This window comes from Salvelinus fontinalis, chromosome 38 (assembly GCF_029448725.1).
Source record: "Salvelinus fontinalis isolate EN_2023a chromosome 38, ASM2944872v1, whole genome shotgun sequence".
In the NCBI taxonomy this organism is placed as follows: Eukaryota; Metazoa; Chordata; class Actinopteri; order Salmoniformes; family Salmonidae; genus Salvelinus; species Salvelinus fontinalis.
In genome coordinates, this window is record NC_074702.1 from 21,108,531 (window position 1) to 21,127,399 (window position 18,869).

Sequence of the window (18,869 nt, forward strand, 5' to 3'; positions counted from 1 at the left end):
TTATAATCCTCAACGTTTCATCTTTCAAAATACATCAAGTCCTCTTAATTTACAGCATTTCCCTCACTCAGACGACAAAATATTTTTCCCAATTAGCGGAACGAATGGGGGCAACTTCTTGTCGCGCACGGTGCTCAAGATCCAGACGGCTCAGTCAAAACCCATACAGAGCTGTGACGCGGAGACTCTGACCTCTGACCTCATGTATAGCATGTTACTGTACAGCTACTGTGTTCCAAATTGGCCATTTTCAACCCGGGTATGAGTGTAATTTTCCTACTGTGAAACTCTGAGCTTGTTTAACTCCAATGTTGGTAAACATAAATGTAAACAAACACTATATAGCCTCTACATGATTGAAACGATCATTTTGAAATCATCTATGGTCAGTCCTTGCAGTCGCTGCTCAACTGACTAGGTATCCCTTTTCCGTCTATGAATTTGAAAGTGGTTACATTTCTCCAGGCCCATCCCTCAGCTTTTTACTAAAACAGGCGGGGTGACCGCTTTAATGCTTCCATCATAAAATGCTATGCACAGGTTAAAGTTCAGTGTTGGAACATATATTGGGGACACATGATTTTCCAAAGCCGATGACATGCTGCCTAAATGTGGTGGCTACAGTCACAACACCGAGGGAACAGACCTCTGGGATGTCTATGCTAATTATGTTAGCCTGGTTCAAAGGTTGAAAGTGTACTGAAATTAGTCTCGCTGCACAGTTAGATCTTTTGGCAAAGACTGTGTGTGTCAGAAATTATTTTGAAATAATCGGAAGTAAAGATATTCATAACATTTTCCTCGCATTTAGACCATGATTGTTGATTATGCAATATTATCCTGTGGATGAGGTTAAGTTAGTATTCAATAGCAGATCATCTCTATAAATCATTCATATAATCAGCTCTTGAACACATTGTATGTATTTATTTGTGGGTAATGAAATATGAAACAGAAAATGTCCAGGAATGGTGGTGGACTGCATTGTAACAACAGGTTATGAAGGAATGGAGATTAGAAAGGGTGCTATTTGAGACTATTGAGACAAAGCCATAGTGACGCTCGCTCTCTCTTGCTCTATCTCTCTCTATAGGTGTGGTTTCTGCTACATGGAGGCGGACCATGTCCCTGCTGGCATCTACAACGTCATCCCCACCACCTTCCTGCCCAAACAGGAAGGACCCTTCTTCCTGGACTTCAGCAGCGTCACGTCCCTAAAGGTCTCCCAGCTCCAGTAAGGAGAGGGGGGGAAGGATTCAGGTGTGACACCAGGAATAACTTGCACACAGCATGGACACTCACTGTTCCCTAAACTCTAGGTGGAACTTGTTATGACTGCAGGAGGACCCAAAAGAGACTGATTTATTTTATTATTATCAAGGGTATTTGGAAAGGGACAAGTTTTTGGTATGGAACCTAGCCCTCTATGTGCTGAGGGGTGTGCATGTTGGAGGTGCTCCTTTGCCATAATGACAGATACAGTAAATGATGTCACAACAACTATGGCCCTTCTGATTTTCAATGTTCAATTACTTGGCGCTTGTTGACCACCAGTCTAGGTACTCAAGAGGCAGTGCTGGTATTTACCAACAACGAAGGGTGATGTTCTCAACTGCAACCGCTACTGTCTTTTTCTCAGGAGACCGCACCACGACAGGGATTTCTCTGTTGCACAGGACTAATCTCTGGCATCTATAAGGATGCGTGACACAGGCATGCAGGACGTGTGTGTGGTTGCAAAATTCTAGGAACTTTCAATACATTCCCTGGTTTTCCAGATTCCTTGAATCTTCCAACTGGGATTTAGGGAAGACCAAGGAATTTATAAGTTCCTGGAATTTTGCATGTGTGTACTCACATGGAATATGACATTTGAAACGTATCGCCAATCTTCAGTCGCTTGTTTACGCTTCAGCAAGGACTTGAACACTTCACAGCGGTTTCTCCTTCTCTGTTAACATTTTGTCAAACAGGCAAGACTGCTAGTGGCTTTGTCCTTTTCTGGACAATTACTGTAAAGTGTCAATGCTATACAGTCTCGTGGACAAGACCCACTCCTCAAACATACTTTATTTTTTACAAAGGTAAGCATGGACTTACTAGAAGAGTCACCTGTATCATGTAGACTTATTTTGCATTAGCAAAATGGCTGCTCTTTGTCGTTTCATTCTTCTTTACATAGAATTACATTTCTGTTTTCTTCCCCCTCCAGTGACTGTTAAAAAACGGCAACTATTGCTGCTGTTGCCACTTATGTCAAATGCAATAGTCTTGTATGATTTTTGCTTAACTTGCACTAAATGTGGAATGATGTATTCAAACATGGCATTGAAGGAAATCAGAAAATGTGTTGTGTGTGTTGGTGAAGATCTGGCCTCTCTCCTGTCTGAGAGCATTTGAAAACAGAGTGTGTTGCGTGGGCAGCAGCTGGTCACAACCTCTAATGAGAATCACAGGACAGAGAGACCAACTACCAGACCTGAGGGATCTGGAGAGGTAGAGGAGAAACAGACAGTGCAGTAAAGAGGGAGAGAACAAAACAATTGTTTAGGTAAAAGGCAGGAATTTAACCCCAGAGCCAGATTTGGCAACTGACAAATACTGCTAAGTCAAGTGTCTGACAAACGAAAGGAAAGCAAATATGAAGAGAAATCTGAAAACCAGTTTAACTTTTGTTAGTGTGAACAGGATCCTATAATCTAGGTCTGTGCTGCCTTGCCACCAAAGATCTTCACTTGGCTTAGCCGTGGCTAATGTCAAACCTGCTAACATTCTGAAACCTGTAGCCCTACAGTCAGCAGCACACGGCTTCCCAATGGGGAATCCCAGCACGAGTCTGGTACTTTTCTACTGTGGTTAATCATGTTAAGGTTTGCCAATGAGGAGCCAGGGTGATGTAAACAACCTGCAAGAAAACAATGATCTGATAGTTATTTTTTTGTTGCAATAGGCTATCTGCAGCGATTCAATAACTCTTTTGACAATGTCAGCAAGACCAAGAAAATATCAGTATAGCTCATTTGGAGTCAGAATGGCTACAGGCTAGTCAATTACTGTATAGGCTTCTGACAGACATGTTTTTATAGAATAACTTTTAAATCTACCTAGAATTTGGGTCAATGGGTCATTTAACCAAATAAGACCTTGAGTTTGGTTGACCGAAGAATTGCAGGCTAGTGAGGAAAAAAAACAAGTTGATCTACATTTGTATAGAACTTCAGAAATGAACAAAGGCTTACTGCAGTGAACATCAGTTTATTTTCAGAAAACAGGCACATAAACTGTGGAGACACAATGGAAAGTTACTCTTACAACACCCACTGGAAGAAAACGGCTATGACAGGGACTGTTCATGGTTATATCCTTATATTCCACAGCGAAGGGTGACAGAGATAAACATCGAAATCACATTACATTTGTACATGTACAGTACATACACAGACTGTAGCAATCACAATAACAAATAGACTGCATACGCTTGTGCAATAGCTTGCTTTTCTCATAACTCAGTGGCCATGGAGCATAAGGAGACCAGGAGAGGAAGACAATTTAACACTATTTGAGACAGACGACTAGACCTCACAAACATCTGACAGTCTACTGTGTGCCACTTTAGCCAATATGGATCTACAACTTACAGTAGCTGATACTGTCACCAGAAATCACAACACTCACTATTAATTATTCTGTCAGTTTCCACAAAAGGCCTCATCGTTCTTCACCATCATCAGTTTCACTTTATCCTCAAGATTGGTCCAAGACAAAACCATCCTCAGATTCTGAGAATTACCAGGCTGTCCATTTGCATTCCGTTACAGAAAACACTATATGAAAGTGTCCATGAGCAGATATGGTTATCAAAAGTTCTGTTCTTGCGCTATTGCTCAGTTCTTAGTGTTACCGTCTGTGGGTGGATGTTGTCCCTCAGTACAGGGCCATTGGGGATGCCATGACAGGGAGATGGATGGAAGGAGGGCTAGGGGTGACAGTGTCTGGAGGCCCATTTCCCTGGCACCGAAGAACCACAGGATGGAAGGAACCAGGAGGAAGAGGGGAGGGTATATCTACTGTAGCCTCACCCCACACAATTATTCTACTCTCGTTCAATCAGTTTCCAAGTCCAGCTTTATGTGTACTGTAGGCGAGATGGATTGTTAGCTCACTGGGAAATTAGTTGTGCAATAGAATACAGTTATTTTAAGTCCAATTCTGAAGACCCCTATTGGACAAATGCACAGGCTGTCCGAAGAGATGCCAGCCAGGGGGTGTTTGGTCTCCATGGTAACATGAAGCAGTTGCCATAGGCTCTATAGGCCGTACACAGGATTACATAATGGTGAGCGTATTCACATGTCAAGTATCTGTGAGAGGATGTAGCAGAGTAATATTACAAGTTATGAGGGTTATTCACAAAACTTCAACTCTGTAAAATGTACTTGTTTCTTTTTAGAAATCCTGACTTTAAATCTTGGCCTCATGCGTGCTCTTCTTTTTCAAAAGCATAACATATATTGCTATCAATGTTTTGTATTTCACTAATTTCTGTATTGGTAAAACAGGTGTCTTAGTGAATGTGCCATCAAGTTTTATAAATAACCCCCATTTTTAATAGTCGAAGCTAGGAGTGCATTCTTTCATTTACCAACAATAGAATCACATCTTGTCTAGAAGTGCAGCTCCCTCTCAGGGAGAATATCACAGTAAAAAAAAACACTTTGTCCCATTTCCCCTCATATACCATGGGCCCCCACCCATAGGACGTTAGCCAGCACTGTCCTTAATGTGTGTGGAGTACAGTAGCGAATTATGGGAAGCCAATCTGACTGAGGAAGCTATGGGTGGGAGGTCAAAGGGGGAAAGGTCCTTTCTATAGGAAGTGGTGATTTCATGACATCACCAACCCTGGGTTGGGTCTTAAGTCTCTTCATCATCATGATCCATAGGAACTGTATATACACTGACATTTAGTTCATAGTATCTCATACTGAGCCACTTTCTGTTCACTTAGCCAGCATTAGTTCACGGGGTAGAATGGAATGTGTGTGTGGTTATTGGCAATACAGCATGTTGGCACACAAAGCCGGTGATGGGGTTAGCTTGTGGATTAGCTTTCCTCATCACACCCCGTTGATCAGAACCACAGTTTGGGTGGGGGTCTGGGAACGGCTTTGACGTTCGCGCTTGGCGTTCTTGGTGCTGTCGTTGCGTGAGCGTCGAAGAGACAGGAAGCTGAGGCGGCCCTCCAGGCCCGTGGTTTTGTTGGTGTTTGGGACGGTGGTGATGTTGTTGTTTACAGTATTGTCCAGCTTACCTTCCGCTCCCTCTGCTCGGTCACCTGAAACACACAGAGAGGTATGTTGTGTGAGCCTGGTGATCGAGATAGATAAAGTATATTGGAAGTCCCCCCCAAAAAAACTCCCGGAAACAGTAATGAATATCCTTTGTGTGAAGGAAGCCCTGCACACACACCCGTACACTGTCATACCCAAGTCTTTTTCTAAAAGTTCCCACTGTGTTACCCTTTCTCACTGGTCCAAAACTTTCTGCAGGCTCTTAGGGACCCAGTGGAGATTAGGATGTATCCCCCAGCAGTACTGCTTGCCTGTGCCTCTTCACCTGCTCTGGTCTAAGCACTAGGCTAGCTGTCACTATGACTAATAGGTCTCTCCTCTGGCTCAAGCAAGTCAGACAGGAAGCAGAAGACGATATGTCTTACTGAAAATAAACACACACACCATCAATCTCTCTCCTTTTCCACTTGTCTGCATATTTACACACTACCTCATACAGTATGCAAACACACGCTCTAAACCCAGCTCTCCTTTTTTACTTTTTTGGCCGCACACACACACCTCTCTCCAGGTCACACTCCGGTGATGACGCCCCGCTACACTCGCTGCGTGGTCCCAGGACAGGAGAGATGAGGCCAAAGTCAGACAGCGAGACTGGGCTGGGAAGGTCCAGACTGCAGGGGCGTGAGGAGGGAGCAGGGGAAGAGGAGGAGGAGGGGCAGGGCGAGGGCGAGGAAGAGCTGACAAAGGGACAGGGTGAAGGGAGGTCCTGGAGGCTGTTGGGGGAGTGGGAGGAGGAGCCCAGGCTGCAGGTGGAGCGGGTCTCTGAGTCCTCCTCTGACATGGCACTGCTGCTGCAGGTCTCATCCTCAAACGACTCAGACGTCACTGCAGAGACAGACAGAGAGGGGGAAAGAATGGTTGAGATGTAACAAGCCTTTACTGTACAACTGAGTGTACATGCAGAGCATCAATGTGGCATCCACAAAATCCAAAGAGAAAACAGGAAGCTGGAGATTGAGTGTGAAGGGGTTTAGGTGAAAAGGGAGGGAGGGGAGGGTAAGGGTAAGGAGGGGAGAGAGGGAGTAGGAAGAAAAAGCAAATGAGGGAGACAGACGGTGGGTAGACGAGGGAGACAGACGGTGGGTAGACGAGGGAGACAGACGGTGGGTAGACGAGGGAGACAGACGGTGGGTAGACGAGGGAGACAGACGGTGGGTAGACGAGGGAGACAGACGGTGGGTAGAAGAGTGAGACAGACGGTGGGTAGAAGAGGGAGAAATACTCCTTGGAATACTGCAGACACATACTTTACACTGAAAGAGGGAGTGTGGAGACATACAGCACTTCAAGACTAATATGAGATCCATTTCACATGTAGGGGTCAAAAGTGGCGACTGTATGAATGCATGGCGACTGTATGAATGAAGGAATGTTTTTTATGACTTTGAACTAAGGGCAATCGCTGATTCTTTTGTTTACTGCCATCGGAGAGTTTGAAACAGACACAGCATATTACTGTTTATGTGGGTTAACGCGCAACAGCAATAACCTTAGCCAATGGCGGCTAAGTGGGTCAGCCAGCAGTAGGGCTCTGAGGTTGCCATGGAAACATCATCCTGCAGCCCATAATGCAGGACAATAGGAAGTGGATCAGTGAGTGACACACACTGCTGTGAACATCCACTGTCTTCATCTGACTACAGTTCAGCCTCAATCTTATCAGTGTGTATCTTCAGCACTTAACTGATTCGGGATCAGCTGTCATTACTCAAGTCCTAACCTTAACCATAGGAGCTTAAACAGTAACGCTGTCTCTAGGCTAGTTGTCATATCATGGGATCTTCTGCAAAGTCAATACAGGCATTTTAAATTAAACAGGCATTTCCTTTGAAAGAAAATTGAATTAACAGACTTCAAAAGAGCACATTTAGCATGTATTGTAATATTATTTAGACACCAATGCAGGGCAGTGCTTCACTTTCAATAAAGTCAACTCCAAACATTCTGTGCGCCTTTAATGTTCCAATTCTAGGAAAACATTCCAAGAAAACAGGCAACCCTCTCAGGAGCCGGACACAATCATGATGTTTTCGAAGAAAAGACCTCCCTGCACAATGTCAATAATGACGTTTTCTAGGAATTCCTACGAAGGTTTTGAAGAACAAGTCAGGAGTCAACAGGGTGTTTATGTGCCGTACCCAACTACTAGTGAAAAGTAGGCAAGGCTGGCTGTTTAGCCTCACCATGTAGGACAGCTGATCCAAGAACAGTTTCTGCAGTTTTCAAGCACAGAAATTAAATGACCAGAACATCATGCATTGTAAGTGTACTTACTGGAGATGCCATCTGACTCCATCTTGAAGCTGGCAATGTCATCCACTGCGACACTGTCGCCATCGGCGCCCACGCCCCGCCCCCGGGGGCCCATGGCAGAGTTGCGTCGGCGTTCGTGGATCTCGTCTGAGATCATCTCCAGGTTTCTTAGAGCCGTCTTGTACCCTTCTTTGGCCTGGCTCAGCTTGGCCTGCAACTCATCCACGTTCTTCTTTAGGTGCTACAGACGGACAGAAAGAGAGTCATTGTTAGCATTAGCTTGCTATACACAGTTAAGTACACACACACACACACACACACACACTCACGCAAAGGCAGAAGAAGAAACCATCATTGCCATAAATGGTTTAGACCTGAGATGACATGGCAATATGTTCAAGGTCAAAGTATATTGACCTAGGTCACATCAGTAAAGATCTAACCATGGAGTAGAGTCCACAATAACAAGACAGTAAGCCTCCTTACATCTAAAATACCTTTAAAAAGGTCTATAAAGGCAGGCAAATTCCAGTGTAGTGTAGTGTACACATACCTCAAGCTGTAGGTAGTACTTTGCCTTCAACTCAAAGTAAGGTCTGCGGGAGAGATGTCAATCAAAAAGAGAGAGGGAGGAGGGGAAAAAAGAGGGAAGGAGAAAGATTAGAGGCGATGACAACAACTCAGAACAGCTGTGTACATATCACCAAGGCAACAGGGTGAGATATAGATATAAATATGTCTCTTTTCTCATCTCATCTTCATGACACTTAATAGGTTTCAACCATACTGATTACACATATCAAGTACATGATCTGTGGTCATGACGGAAAGGAGACAAGGAAGCTTTTTAAGACTATATGGATTGGCAACAGCCTCAGTCACAGCAGGGAAACTACTTTACACTCCCTCCCCAACACAGACCTCCAGTCTATGGAGTTTTGTAAAAATGTGACAACATATACTAACCAGAACACCACCACATTGTCTCTCTTTGTGCTGCTAGGAACAAAAACAGCCACTACTTCATCATCAAAGGTCGAAAATGACACTTTCACGCCACAGGAGTTTGGTGGCACCTTAATTGGGGAGGACAGGCTTGCAGAATAAGTGGAATGGTATCAAATACATTACATACATGGGTTTCATGTGTTTGGCGCCATTCCATTCATTTCTTTCCAGACATTATTATGAGCCGTCCTCCCCTCAGCAGCCTCCACTGTTGCACGCACATTTACCTTTTGCACATTTATATTCATTTATTTTGTTCAAGTTGACCTTTTTCAAGCTACTGAAAAATCTCCATCATGAAAGATCAATGTCTTAGAAAAGGTCACTGTCGACAAATAAACATGGATGTGTGAATGTATGAGTCGCAGACCATTTGGTAATTGATGCAGTGGTTGTATCAGATTCACTTTGACTTCTCAGTCTTAACTACAGTGTAGTTGGGTTGTTGTCGCAATACAGTCATATGGGACTCACTTGGACTTGTTGATGGTGCGTTTGAGTTTCTTCTCCAGCTGTTTCATGCAGCCCATGGCTGCCGTGTACTTGGCTGCTGTCTCCTTGTGCACCAGCTCACTCCGTGTCTTTGTATGCTCCGCTTCCATCACCTGCAACAGCCAAGTACACGGGAGCCAATAAGTACAAACAGCCAATCAGAACACAGTCTCGCAGCTACATGGAAATGTGAAAATGTGACTTCTTAACTTGTAAAGCATCAATTTCCATCCACATTTTGCCTTTAAGCTCTGAATAGTAACAGTCATGCTGCACAAATGCCCTTCGCAGCACCCAATTCCACCCCCCACCCCCCCCATGCAGTACGGAATTCACCCTCTGGGTGGCGTGGTTGAGCATCTCCTGCCAGGCTGAGTCAAACTGCCTTGTGTCCTCCTCCAAGAGCCTCTGCTCTGCCAGGGCGATGGTCTCCTTGGCCGCACGCAGCACCTCCGTGGCCCTCTGGAAGTCCTGGGTGGCTCTCTGGGCCTCCAGCTGAGCCTGGGAAATGGGTAGAGAGACAACATTTCAGATATGCACTGAGATCAGCCACAGAACCAGACCTTCACTGGGTCTCCTGCAGAATCATCTGTACAACAGATGGGATGAGACCCTACCAGACATACTTCATGACTGGGTCTCTAGCTGGGCCTGGGCAACGGGTAGAGTGACAGCCCGCCAGATGGGCACCGCAAGAGATCATGACACTCTGTCGCCAGCCAAGTTCTCTGTCACCATAAAATATTATGTGGGCCATGTCTGGCCATAGGTGTTGAACCCCTGCCCCTACTGGCAGCAGGCCAATGCCCATACTAGGCCAAATCCTTGATCTGTACACCTCAAGAGAACTCTTTCCTCTCGCAGAAAATGAACAATGCGCTCTTCAGTCAAGAAATGACTATATCCAGTGTCTCTATATAACTACAATGTAAGCACTTCTCCTCATAAAATGGTGTTTTTAAAAACAAGAGACACACAAAACTTTCAGCTCAAACATTGACAGGAATAAACCAAATCAGCTGTTGAGTCAGCATGGAAAATAGCAACTAGGCGAAATAACAAACAGGCCACCAAAGGTCCTTGTGACTGACTATGGAAACACGCCAAACTGTCTTGTACATAAGATGTTCCTAACATCAAAAGGACTAATTTAGGAGAAAACACAAAGGTCATGACGGCATGACATATGGTTGTATAAGCAAAGTATACCTGCATCGTCTCATTTGACACTTACTGTATACAGCAGGGGAAGAGATGTAGGGCTCAAAGACCTCACAGCTAATAGAGTTATTGTCAAACACTTCACCTGTGTGTCTGTGCCTGTGCGGGCTGGCTGTGTGCGTGTCTGAGCGTGTTGCGTGCGTCTGTGAGCTTGTGCGTGCGTGTGTGTGCGTCTGTGAGTACAGATGTCTGTGCGCGTGTCTGTCTGCATGTGTGTGTAAAACAAGGCTCCACATCTTGTTTTCCTATTGGTATCTTTGGTTCTATTGGTTCTATCAGAAGGTATCAGTAACATCCAGCTTTGTTTTAAAACATCCCTCCCTACCCACTCTGAATGTTCTGTTCTGAGGTGAACCAAAACATCGTAGACTGCTGCCAGAGAGAACATACAAGTATTACCCCTTTACTCTCTGTCCTTATTTTAGCCCAACCGAGTCACATAGTAACGGATGAACTCCAAAACAGTTCCCTTCTCCAGCCTCAGTTACGGTAAGGTACAGTACAAAGTGGAAGCTTAGACTTACTGTGTGTGTGTTGCATTTCTGCAAAGCTAATCCTTTACTCATTTATCCAATTTTCCTCTCTAATCTGTCAGTCATAGCAACTGACAGAAACCCCCTGTAGCTAGCGCTAATACCCTAAGCCCCTCTCTGCTCTGTGGGTACTAGTAAAGCTTTGACTCAAGACTTTGCCCCAAACCCACCAATAGTGTGTCTAGGGAAGGTGATTTACTGTATCTGTGTGGGCAGATACAGGAAATGTACCCACAGGAAATGGGTACATTTCCTGTAGAGGTTAAATATCATTCCAACGTTTTACAGTAAGGAGGATAAAACATTTCTGATCTGCCAAAAACTAAATCCCAACTGAACTATTGTTCAGTTAAAGTAGTCTGACTAGTTTGGGAGGAAGTGAAGGGAGATCTACACTGACATGTCTCCTTGGCTGCAAGCAAGAGAAAAAGTCACAGCAGAGAAAAATTCCAACAGGATCTCATGTGACTAGAGATTTTACTTAACTAATTTAAAAGAGGAACACATTGAGTCACCGCAAAGAAAACAAGTGAAATGAAGTGATCATTATTTCCTGCTCTCATCATGACCTATGGAGCAGTATGTGGTATACGTCAAGACTCTACTGGACAAGGATCTGCAAGCCAAGATATTCCATTTTGTAGACAACATCCCATTCCCTACTATGGTAATTTGATTAGCCTTCCAAATGCCAACGCAGCACGAACTAAACAACCTCTGCCTCGTGGTGATCACACAACCCATTCACAGACCTTCTCATGACATGGATGGGCTTGGCGTGCACATACAGAGTTGGCTCCAATCACATGCTACCCAGTGTCTATCACTTCACTGTATGGATGAGTCATGAGTTTGAATGCCTAGGAATTCAACCGGGGCCTCTTTCACAAAATAGTTTTGCATGTTGTTCATGAGAATTGCAACATACACACGCTCTCATTTGGACAACTCTCTCCGTCTTTCTCCCTCGCTCCATACGCACATTCAGTGATCTACTTTAAAATCATTCTGCATAATTGTTTTCCCACTAACCCCAACAAGCAGACTACATGCTGAGAAAACATGCCCCACTCCCAGGAACACCCTATGTGCATCCAGTGTTGAACACTTAGTCTAATGTACAAGGAATGATCTCTGGAGAAAGAACTATTCACCAGACAAAGTCTAATGGCTGACTCAGTTCATAGAAATAATATTGCATTAAAAAATAATACTGTACAGCACGATGTTCTTTGTGCATCTATCTATGTCTTTAATTTACTTCAGCAGGAATCACTCCTAGATAGCAGGCTACTTAGTGGCACACTTACAGTTAATTCGGAAAGTATTCAGACTTCCACTTTTGCACATTTTGTTACGTTACAGCCTTATTCTAAAATTGATTAAATACATGTTTTTCCTCGTCAATCTACATACAATACCCCATAATGTTAAAGCGAAAAGGTTTTTAGAAATTTTTGCAAATGTATTAAAAATTAAAAACAGATACCTTATTTGTCTGTCTGTCTGTGTGTCTATATACATTATTTACATAAGTATTCAGTCCCTTTGCTATGAGACTTGAAATTGACCTCAGGTGCATCCTGTTTCCATTGATCATCCTTAAGATGTTTCGACAACTTGATTGGAGTCCACCTGTGGTAAATTCAATTGATTGGGCATGATTTGGAAAGGCACACACAAAAACCAAGCCATGAGGTCGGAGGAATTGTCCGTAGAGAGCCGAGACAGGATTGTGTCTAGGCACAGATCTGGGGACGGGTACCAAAACCTTTCTGCAGCATTGAAGGTCCCCAAGATCACAGTGGTCTCCATCATTCTTAAATGGAAGACATTTGGAACCACCAAGATTCTTCCTAGAGATGGCTGCCCGGCCAAAATGAGCAATCGGGGGAGAAGGGCCTTGGTCAGAGTGGTGACCAAGAACCCGATGGTCACTCTGATAGAGATCTAGAGTTACTTTGTGGAGATTGGAGAACCTTCCAGAAGGACAACCATCTCTGCAGCACTCCACCAATTAGGCCTTTATGGTAGAGTGGCCATACAGAGGCCACTCCTCAGTAAAGGCACATGACAGCCCGCTTTGAGTTTGCCAAAGGCACCTAAAGGACTCTCAGACCATGAGAAACAAGATTCTCTGGTCTGATGAAACCAACTCTTTGGACTGAATGCCAAACGTCACGTATGGAGGAAACCTGGTACCATCCCTACGGAGAAGCATGGTGGTGGCAGCCTTATGCCACCAGTTCAGTGGCAGGGACTGAGAGACTAGTCAGGAATGAGGAAAAGATGAATGGAGCAAAGTACAGAGAGTTCCTTGATGAAAACCTGCTCCAGAGCGTTCAGAACCTCAGACTGGGGTGAAGGTTCACCGTCCAACAGGACAACGACCCAAAGCACACAGCCAAGACAACGCAGGAGTGGCTTCAGGACAAGTCTCTGAATGTACTTGAGAGGCCCAGCCAGAGCCTGGACTTGAACCCGATCAAACATCTCTGGAGAGACCTGAAAATAGCTGTGCAGCGAAGCTCCCCATCCAACCTGACAGAGCTTGAGAGGATCTGCAGAGAAAAAACTCCACAAATACAGGTGTGCCAAGCTTGTAGCGTAATCACTGTCAAAGGTAATTCAACAAAGAACCGAGTAAAGGGTCTGAATACTTATGTAAATGTGATATATATTTTTGTTTATACATTTGCACACAAAAAATTACATCTGTTTTTGCTTTGTCATTATGGGGTATTGTGTGTAGATTGAGGGGGAGAAAACTATTTAATCAATTTTAGAATAAGGCTGTAACGTAACAAAATTTGGAAAAAGGGGTCTGAATACTTTTCGAATGCACTTTATAAATATATAAGTACATTTATTAGTATTTAGTAGTGTTCTGTTCCTACTGTAAACTGCAGATGAACAGAATTCCAACAGAGAGACTTCTCACAGCAGGCCTACTGCTGTACACCTGCTCCACTATAAATGATTGGCAACCCAGCCCTTCTCCTTAATCCATCTCTCCTCTGCCTACTCTTCTCCTCCATCACCACTTCAGTCCTGCTGCCATCGTGATCCATCATTCTATTCTTTTCAGTTTACTCATTCCATCTTTACCCTTCATTTTCAGCTGCACAGTGATGGTGTTAAAACAATTTTTTAAAGACTTGAGCATAATTTATCAGCCACCTTTCAAAGCTGGGCTTCTCAGGAACTCACGACCGGAGGGAAGAGGGAGAGAGAGATGGATTTTTACGGAGGCGGGGAGATGGCTGGAAGTGGAGGCATTAGTCTATTTATTCAGCACATTACAATTAATGATTGTGTTGTTATTCACTGTCCTCTCTAAGGACTGTCCTCTCTATTTGGCCTCTAGAAAGATGTTAATGCCACATCAGTTTCTGTCTATATAAATAGATCATAAGGTCTACCACTTCTCCCCATCACACAGATACTTCATAGGTAACAGGGATTTCCAGGTGAACAAAAAGGAGAGCAGACATTGATCAAATCGATTACAGGGAGACACCTCCAGAATAGGAGCAGAGAACATGTCTAACTACATTAATCCCACAGCACCGAATGTTCTGTAAACACCAGGAGGCTTGTAGGAAGTCACAACATCAGATGCTACAGAATCACAGTGTCACAGAAACACTATCAGTGTGTCCTCGAATCCAGTCTGGAGGCAAATTTTACACACCATTCAACACTTGGCAGACACAGTTACATCAGATAATGATTAACAGGCACCAAACTGCTTCATTAAATATGGTACTTAAACATTCATGGTTAACTCCTTTCCCCTCATGTGTATTACATATCAACCCATATCTATAGTAACTCAAATACAGGAAAATAATTGATCAAATCATTACAGCCCTACTCATATTTTAAATCAGTGTAAAACAAACAAGCACCAATGGGTGCACACTCAACCGTAAGTAAAGTAGAACTTCATAATAAGACCAGGCTTTCTCTTTGGGCATAAGAGAATCAGATCCCGCTCTACACAGCCTTTAAGTAATTCAGAGCTTGCGCTCTTCGGAGCCCGAACAGAGTATTCATTTGGTGAACCGGCACATGTTCAGATAAACATCTCTTTTCTACATATTCACGCTTGCCTCCATGGCTGCACGCATGTAAGAGAAGCTTTGAAATATAAAGCGTTCCTATAATCTTCACCGCATAAATTTGACAAGACGTGCCAACACTTCAAAGACTAGAGCGTTTCAGCTAAACATTCCTCAGCATAGGCTATCAACACTGGAAAAGTATCAGCTTTCAGAAGAGAACACAGACACACAGCTATTTTCCAAGAGAATTAACTGATTTAATCTTGGTGAGATGGGATGAAAAGGGCCTTTTCAATTGGAGGTCAATGATTTACAGTCAGAGAGTAAACATGCCTCTCTGCAGTCACGCTTCACTAGCCTTGGCCTTAATTGTGTCCCGATTGAGACTGTTCATTTTGCTGTGAGACACAAACAAATTGTGACTGGCCTAGATATGTCAGTGACCCACAGAGTTAATCCTGGAGAAGTCGTTAGACCGCACATGACTCAGGGAGAGCTCGTCTTAATCGTGCTTCATGGTCTGATGCTATAACAACCTAGAAGCTGTACATTGATCAGGCTAGTCTGAATGTTCTCTGAGGCAAAGTGAAGGACAACCGTGTTCAGGAATGGACATGGAGATTCAAGCCACTTGTTCCAAGTGGTTGCCTAACCATTGCTTAACTTCAGTGTTCCAGTCCACGTCTAATGTGCTGAAGCACCACTTGTAATGAACAGCTGCCTCTTGGATTCTTCAGCACACTCATACAATGTTCCATGACTGCAGGCTTGGACAGCAAGCGTTGACACCCAGGGGCGGACTGCACGAAATTCCAGATGGACTGGTCCATTTTTAGCCCAGAGGGCCTGTCTAACTTGGGATTTTAGAGCAAAATGATAATTATTTGGCTAACTATGGGGAAAGAAATGGGCTGGTGTGGGGGCCTCGAGAAAATGAATTGGCCGGCGAGTTAGAAATTATAGGGCTCATTTCAGGTCCCAGTCTGCCCCTGTTGATACCCACACACACAAACGTTAGCCAACCAGAACAATAGCCACATGCACGGCTCACACACAGCTGTATTGAGTCATTGTCAAGCTGAGCTGCCATTATTAAAGCAGCTCCAGTCCTGCTTGCTGAAGCAGTGATGTAACCAGGGCTGACCAGCATCAACATGCACCACAGAACAGGCTGGCCTCCCACCTCCCAGGAGGCCAGAGCATGGCTCCAGCACACAGCCACGACCTTGTCTCTGCTCCCCCTCTCCATCCTTCCCTCCATGCCATCCTAGCCCCCATGACCCTCACCCGCTCAGTGCTATAAGCATGCCAAAACCTCTCTCCACAGGAGAGAAAGAGACAGGTCACAGATGGTCTCTTGACTTTGCAGGATTACAAAATGACAGTAACCGTCTTAACCCAATCTCCATACCCTCAGGGATATACTAGCTGTTCTGTAATAAATGGAACTGAGTTGCTGTGGCGGTAAAGGAGACTGTCTGGCACAAGGTTCCCTATTCTACCACAGCCAGTAACTTTCCAGGGCAAGACATGACAACATTCTTCTTGCACTGCAAGAATGCATGTTGGGATTGTAATAAAATGCAATGATTACAGTATGACCATATAAATTCCTACAAACTCTTTCCCAGTCCTTTTGCTTTATTCCGGACACTACGGTGACAGGTTGACGTATTAGAGCCCCCAGCCTCTGACAAAGATGTGCAGGGACCTATAGTCTCCTTTCTATCTGTGATCCATCTGCCCTTGACTCAGAGCCAGAGAACAATCCCATACATCAGCTAGAGACAGCTCTCTCCCCCCAGTCTGAATCTATTCCAGCTGTACCAAATCCAACCAATCTACTGGATGATCTCCTCCAGGCCTGAAGGATTTTCATTGCTTTCCTCCCCCAGCCAGAAACCACTAAGCCCCACATCTGTTCAATCTATGGCCATCATGGAGGTCAGTTCATAACTAATCTCACAGACGTATCCACAGTCTGTCTCCTCTGTTCTGGACCTCAGGCATCTCCCCTCCTCTCTCTCATTTTCCGTCTCTCCTTCGTTCTTCCCACCTCCAGACGCACTGCGGTTAGATGACTGAGGCAGGCAGGGGGTGAGACGATCACGACTGTGCACTCCAGTTCAGCTATGTGGTAATCACTGTCGGTAACAGGCCATGCAGGAGAGAGCGAGAGGGAGGGGGTGAGATAGAGGGGGGAGGTAGACTGTGCCCAAATCTTGCACCAGCCACAACACATCACCATCACCATTCTCCTCCTCTCTATTGTTGCACCTTTCCCCCCACTAGCTGCACCTACTCTCCAGACAAGATGGGGCAGCTGGGGGGGAAGGGCAATAGGACTTCAAATGTTTAATGCTAACCAGGGATGGGGTCAATTCTGTTTCACTTCCAGTTAATTCAGAAAGTAAACCAAATTCCAATCCCAAATTATGACTGGTCTACTTTTTGTCAAGTCACACTCTTCAAACCTGAGGTGAACGAGAAGGAAACTAAACATATTTCATGAGGTATAAGAAAAACACTTTTCAGCCATTAACTTGTGACACGTACTACCTCAGGATATACTAGCAAGTCTTCTCAACATCTAAGGTAAGTAACCATCTATTGTTTCGTTATGCAAAAGCCTGAGTTATGGTGTGTGTGTATATCTAGACCAAAGTCAAGGGCATTTTTCCACAGCGCTGCCACTTCCTGTGTACCTTATCATTAGCCTTCTAAAGCAAATAATAATGTATTGCTCATGTAGGCTACTTCAACAAACCAGAGAGATAGAGAATTTCCACCCCTCTGGGCAAACAATGATTCAAGTTCAAAGTTGTGTACATGCTCACCCACTGAAGGAGAATGGAAAGATGGAGGTGGAGATACATTGCAATAGAAGAGGAGGAAGACAGAGGAGGATAGAGTATAGAGGAATAGGAAGATAGGGAAAGAGAGGAAGAGTGTTTGTTGCATAATTGATTCAGGACTGCTGTGTTAGGATGGGCTCTGCTCCAGTCACCACTGTGAAGTTGATTAACTCAACCATGTCAGAGAGGCAGCCATTTACCGCACCTTTGATCCATTTCAACCTCAACCGTTTTGTAATGCTCCCAACCACACCATCGATCGATGAGGTGTGTGTGTGTGTGTGTGTGTGTGTGTGTGTGTGTGTGTGTGTGTGTGTGTGTGTGTGTGTGTGTGTGTGTGTGTGTGTGTGTCAGAGACAGAGACAGAGAGACCAGTGCCCTAGAATCGCCCTATGCAGTCAGGTCCCACTGACTTCTTGTTGCAGAGCTCAGCATTGTATGACACACAAGCGAGTCCTGCACTTGTTCATAATTAAGATACCTGCAAACCTAGTGTGGAAATAAGAGCCACATAGTTGTTTTTTTAAGTTTCAGTCTCAATCCCTCGAGTATGTGCCAAACTCTTATTGAACCCCTGCACAACACATCATGGCTTCATACCATTGCTTTCATTGAAATAACTGGGCCAGTAGATGCAGGGGTGCAACTTTGGTTTTAGAAATGAGGGGGACATAACCTGTGCATCTAAAGCTCATTTTATGCATTTCTACTAGGGCTGTCACCAACAAAAATAAAATCTTGGCCAACCAAGAGTAGTCTTTTCTTTTATTGGTCGAAATTTTAAAACGTGTATTTTTCTATATATAGACACACCCTAAGTGTTTTAATAAAATCAACTATATGCACTGAACTTGTCTGATGCTTTAGGCAGGCTGTTTGATTAAATAACTAAGACACACAAATGACTCAAGAGAGAGCCAGAGATCAAGATAGCCGAGCCAGAAAAAGAAAAAAATCCCACTGCTCCCGCTTCGCAGAATTACGCTTCTGAAGTTGCCGGCAATAGGCTACACCAGCACTCTGCAACCTTTTCTATTTGGAGGGCCAGTTTATCTTACCATTTCTACCAATCTGCATGCTAGTTAT

General features: G+C 44.3%; 2 protein-coding genes across 2 annotated transcripts in view; one reads left to right on the forward strand and one right to left on the reverse strand.

Annotated features, from left to right (window-relative positions):
• LOC129838005 (calpain-7-like) overlaps positions 1-4,466 on the forward strand; it is a 20,698-nt gene extending 16,232 nt beyond the window's left edge. The window contains exon 19 of the mRNA XM_055904625.1: positions 1,094-4,466. Within this exon, the coding sequence (XP_055760600.1) occupies positions 1,094-1,238 (145 nt within the window). The 3' untranslated portion in view covers positions 1,239-4,466. The remainder of the gene's footprint in view (positions 1-1,093) is intronic.
• The window catches only part of LOC129838007 (SH3 domain-binding protein 5-like), a 26,889-nt gene continuing 11,259 nt past the window's right edge, over positions 3,240-18,869 (reverse strand). The window contains exons 4-9 of the mRNA XM_055904628.1: positions 9,444-9,608; positions 9,090-9,220; positions 8,161-8,203; positions 7,629-7,848; positions 5,853-6,179; positions 3,240-5,335 (exon numbers count right to left, since the gene is read on the reverse strand). Of these exons, the coding sequence (XP_055760603.1) occupies positions 5,118-5,335; positions 5,853-6,179; positions 7,629-7,848; positions 8,161-8,203; positions 9,090-9,220; positions 9,444-9,608 (1,104 nt within the window). The 3' untranslated portion in view covers positions 3,240-5,117. The remainder of the gene's footprint in view (positions 5,336-5,852; positions 6,180-7,628; positions 7,849-8,160; positions 8,204-9,089; positions 9,221-9,443; positions 9,609-18,869) is intronic.